The following is a 5000-nucleotide window of genomic DNA, read 5'->3' as shown; positions in this document are numbered from 1 at the left end:
AGGGCATGTCCAGCACGGTGGTGGGTGTGACCATCGAGATGAAACCTCGGAGGAGGAGCAAGCGCAGCGTGCTGTACGACATCACGGGTGAGTTTGTGCCGAGCGGGCATGGTGGGCGGTCCGTCGGCTCATACGGACGCATGGAGGCACGGCACATTCATATGCTGCTGCAGAACGAGCTGTTTATCAACATCGCCACGGCGGAGAACCCCGAGGGGGAACTGAGGGGACAGATCCGCACCATGCTGTACAATGGACTGGAGTCCCACCGACATGGTAAGAGAGACAGACAAACAGACAGAGAGGCAGATGAAAAAAAAGATTGAGGACAATTAACATGAAGTGCCCTTTTGTAGTTAAGTAGATTCTGACACATGACGTGTGTGTGTGTGTGTGTGTAGAGCTGCCGTTCCCTCTGGCAGGTCAGTTTGTGTCTCCGGCCGTGAGGACAGGAGCAGGTGGACATGCGTGGGTGACGGTGGACAAGCACTGCCACCTTCACTATGAGATCGTAGTAAACGGACTGGGGAAAGGAGACGAGGCCACGATGAACGCTCACCTGCACGGCTTGGCCGAGATCGGAGAGATGGATGAGTCGGCACACACTGGACCCAAACGCCTGCTCACTGGCTTCTATGGAGAACAGGTCAGGATCAGGACACTGCATTTTTTTTTTCTTACTTTCGTTTTGTACTTCATCCGTTCTTATTCTTCTTTATTTCTTTACAATGCTCATCATTGTACAATGCTCATCATCACGCTCATTTCTTTCTTTCTTTCTTTCTTTCTTTCTTTCTTTCTTTCTTTCTTAATATAATATAATATAATATAATATAATATAATATAATATAATATAATATAATATAATATAATATAATATTTAAGGATTTTGGTGTACATTTACATACACAATGTCATTAACTTTTAGTTTCTCTCTCTCTCTCTCTCTCTCTCTCTCTCTCTCTCTCTCTCTCTCTCTCTCTCTCTCGCTCTATCCAGGCTCAGGGGGTTTTGAAGGATCTGAGTATTGAGTTGTTGCAGCATTTGGACAAAGGCACAGCATTCATCCAAGTCAGCACCAAAATAAATCCTCGGGGAGAGATACGGGGGCGAGTGAGTGTGCACATAAACACACACATGCACACACACACACACACACTCACACACACACACACTCACACACACACAGTGAAACTCAATCTGATGTGTTTATCCCTCTCTTTCCTGAAGATCCATGTCCCGAACAGCTGTGAGCAAGGCTCCCGGGCCGAGGCCGTGGTCGACGAGGCTGAGTTTGATGACGTGGTGTTCGTCCGTGACCCCGAGGCCTTCAAGAAAGATCCGTTGTCATGTTTCTTTGAAGGTGAACGTCACGCTCATGGCTCACGCTGGACGCCGCATTACAACTCCTGCTTCACCTGCACATGCCAGAAGAAGACGGTTATCTGTGACCCGGTCATGTGTCCTGCACTGACGTGTCCTCACACCTACCAGCCCGAGGACAAGTGCTGCCCCGAGTGTGAAGGTAAGGATTCATACTGACGTTAAAAGATCTCGGATATGACTTTACTTTTGACAGAAAGACTTTCCCTTTCTGACAGAACCAAACCTGCTGTTACCGGAGTTATTGATTTACTTCTGATTTATTCTAAACTGTTTTTACTGTAAACAAGCCTGTAACATTTTTCCTAAACTTTGTGCTCAGAGAGAAAAGCACTGAAGGAGATCACATCTGTGGAGAAGGTTGAAGAGCATCCAGAAGGTGAGCTCAGGAAATAATTAAATAAACAAACCAAAACAAACATTTGTTATCTGAATCCTAGGATTTTTTTGTACTCTTATTACCTAAAAATATAATTCAAAGTCTTAATGTGCTGTTTGTTTTTATTCTGTTCAGGGTGTTATTTTGAAGGCGATCAGAAGATGCACGCACCTGGAACTGTGTGGCACCCTTTTGTGCCGCCTTTCGGCTACATCAAGTGCGCCGTTTGCACCTGCAAGGTGAGATCAGATCACAAAATTCATACTAAATTTAATAGTAAAAGTAAAAAGAAAAAAGGGTATGAACCTTATTTAATTCTAACCTTCACGAATACTCCAGGGCTCTACAGGAGAAGTACACTGCGAGAAAGTCACGTGTCCTCCACTCACATGCAGCCGACCAATCAGACGCAACCCCTCAGATTGCTGTAAGGAGTGTCCAGCTGAGGACACACCCCTTCTGGAGGAGGGTGAGATGATGCAGGGGGATGGGCCGAGACAGTGCAAATTCGGCAAAAACTATTACCAGAACAGTGAGAATTGGCATCCTCGTGTGCCGTTGGTTGGGGAGATGAAGTGCATCACGTGTTGGTGTGACGTAAGTGAGCTTTCACCAATCACAGTGCTCACATTTTCACAATGCAGATGTAATATCGCTTGTGTCAGAGACCATGTAATATCATGTCATCTGTGTTAAAACCTGATAAACACAGTATAATCTCAAAGCCTTTAACGTGTTGTAGCCTTTCATTTTATACTAATAGTAAATAACTAACCAACTATTTACATGCTTATAGACATATACAGATTTTTGGGGATTTTAGATCTTAAAGAAATTGTAGATTCGTATGTTTTTCGGTGATAAAGGTTCATTTAAGTTTTTTACTTTCCTAAAGTTCTATTTTTTTCCTTTCTTGACATTTAGCACGGCGTCACAAAGTGTCAGAGGAAACAGTGTCCACTACTAAGCTGCAGAAATATTACACGGAGAGAGGGCAAGTGCTGCCCTGAGTGTGCAGGTAACACCCACACAAACACACACACACACACACACATACACACACGCACATGCACATACACATGATTTCTGCTTACAAATGACAATTTCCAGATTCTCATCTGTTTCATCTCATTCTCTTTAAAGACGATTTCACCAAAGAAGAAGAAATGATGAAGATGGAGGAGAAAAAGAAGAGTTGGAGGCACTGATCCTGTTAAATTTTTTGTCTTCAGTCCCATCTGTCCCATCTATCCATCCGACCGTATGTCTGTCTGTCTATCCCTCTCTCGAGTGGGCCGCTGGCGAACTGTTCGAGAAGTGACAGAAACACGAGCGGAGAAAAAGAGGAAGGGAAAACTAGGAAATAAACAAACAACTGAGGCAAAACAAGAGCCTCTGAGAGAAAAAGGTTTAAGGCGAAGGAACAAAAGGAAAAAAGGAACAAGCTGCTGCGCTGGATAAAATTCCTTCGTGACTGACTTTTTAAAAATTGAATGCTTTTTTTTTGCTTTATTTTTGTACTTTTTCTTTTTGGACTTGGAGCAAACTTCAGTCAAACAGAGACACACATGCTATACATTTTCTTGACGATGGGTGGTATGATGGTGTGTGTGTGTGTCTGTGTGTTAGAGCTTGTGTGCAAGCTTGTGTGGCGAGGTGCAGAGAGCCGTAAACTCATTGGGTGGCAATGAGTGAATGTAAAACACACACATCTGCACGCACACACACACACACACACACACACGCACACAAATTCCAAAATGCTTCCACAAATACAGCCTCGTGGTGTGTTTCTACGTGTTCATCATCATGTCCTATCCGAAATATGCACATTTTTAGTTTCATCTCAGCCAGTAATCTATGCCGTCTCATACTTATAAAATCCAAAGTGCCTGATTTGGAGATTTTGCTCCATGAATGGAAAATATTGACCTATTAGAAGGGCGGAGCTCCAAGTTTATTCATTTAGGCTTTGCCCATTTATGTTGCACCTCATGTTGTTACCTGTCTGTTGTATTTTTTAATCCTATTGTGTAATATTTTATAATTATTTGCTGTCTGATTTGTTATGATGAATATTGTATTTCATATTTATTGAGTGCGCTGGAAAAAAAAATCAATAAAATGTTCTTTATAAGAAGCTGCCTGAAATTCTTTCTTCATATATCCCAACTTTTTAGAATTTTGGGGACAGACATGATAGAGCACCCCGTAGTTTGGCAGCGCCGGGGCTTAAACCCTAATCTTCCGAGCAACAACCCAGGGCCTTAACTACATGAATTACCACTGTCCGAGTTTGAGCAGCTTGAGAGATTGTATAAAATCCTTATTTTTTTATATTACCTCATAATGGGTCTTGCTAGTTTTGTGTGTATATTATTATTATTATTATTATTATTTCTGACCCAGAAATTAGAGCCAGCTCAGGCAGAACACTGCTGCTCATGTCTCAACCATCTCCTTTTAACTCTAGAAGTGTTTATCATTCATGGTTTATTCCTGTCACAGTTTTCTGGCGATATTTTCTGGATACACAACAACCCTGACCGAAATCAAATTATCTCAGAGGCATCAGATGTCACAAATGTTAGACAAGGGGCTTCAAATCAAAAACAATACATGCATCTTAAATAAAACTTGGATTTGTTTGAATAAATTAAGGGATTTCCTTGTCATAAGCCTAGTGATCTGGTGACCTGATCATCTGATCCTTGCCACAGCCTGGTGATCTGATGTTCTTTCAAAAGCCCCAGTGGTCAAGTGTCCATGTCAAATCCACAGTAGACCGGAGGGTTGGCCACCTGGTGTCCTTGTCTTTTGCCTGGCTGTCTCGGCTTCTTTGTCACAGACCTGATTTCCTTGCAGGTGAGCTTAGTGTCACTGTATCAAGCCCAGTGGAATGATATCCTTAATTTGTGTTCTGCCGATCTAAGATTTTTGTCATAGGCCTAGTGTATTTGTCACAGACCCAGTAGTATGGTGTCCTTGTCACACAATTGGTGGAATGGTGCCCTTGTCACATGCCCATAGTATAGCATTTTGCCATAGTCCTAATTGTGGTTTATTCTTGTCATAGACCTGGTGTTTTTCATGCAGGCCTGGTGGTCTGGTAGACTAGTGTCATGGCACAGGGCTGGTCATCTGGTGACATTGTTGCTAGCCTGGTGGTCTAGTAGTTTTTGCTGTAAGACTAGTGATCTAGTGTCATTGTGAAAGGCCTGGTGATCTGGTGTTGTTG

General features: G+C 42.9%; 1 protein-coding gene across 1 annotated transcript in view; it reads left to right on the top strand.

The window, feature by feature from the left end:
• The window catches only part of chrd (chordin), a 10176-nt gene extending 6274 nt beyond the window's left edge, over nucleotides 1-3902 (top strand). The window contains exons 12-20 of the mRNA XM_060888633.1: nucleotides 1-276; nucleotides 402-646; nucleotides 1000-1113; nucleotides 1231-1525; nucleotides 1706-1762; nucleotides 1898-2001; nucleotides 2102-2359; nucleotides 2687-2780; nucleotides 2906-3902. The exon at nucleotides 1-276 is cut by the window's left edge and continues 10 nt beyond it. Of these exons, the coding sequence (XP_060744616.1) occupies nucleotides 1-276; nucleotides 402-646; nucleotides 1000-1113; nucleotides 1231-1525; nucleotides 1706-1762; nucleotides 1898-2001; nucleotides 2102-2359; nucleotides 2687-2780; nucleotides 2906-2970 (1508 nt within the window). The 3' untranslated portion in view covers nucleotides 2971-3902. The remainder of the gene's footprint in view (nucleotides 277-401; nucleotides 647-999; nucleotides 1114-1230; nucleotides 1526-1705; nucleotides 1763-1897; nucleotides 2002-2101; nucleotides 2360-2686; nucleotides 2781-2905) is intronic.
• Nucleotides 3903-5000: the final 1098 nt, after the last annotated feature.

Source organism: Tachysurus vachellii, chromosome 15, assembly GCF_030014155.1.
Source record: "Tachysurus vachellii isolate PV-2020 chromosome 15, HZAU_Pvac_v1, whole genome shotgun sequence".
Classification (NCBI taxonomy): Eukaryota; Metazoa; Chordata; class Actinopteri; order Siluriformes; family Bagridae; genus Tachysurus; species Tachysurus vachellii.
Note: the sequence above shows the minus strand (reverse complement) of the source record. Positions and strands in the feature narration are given on the sequence as shown.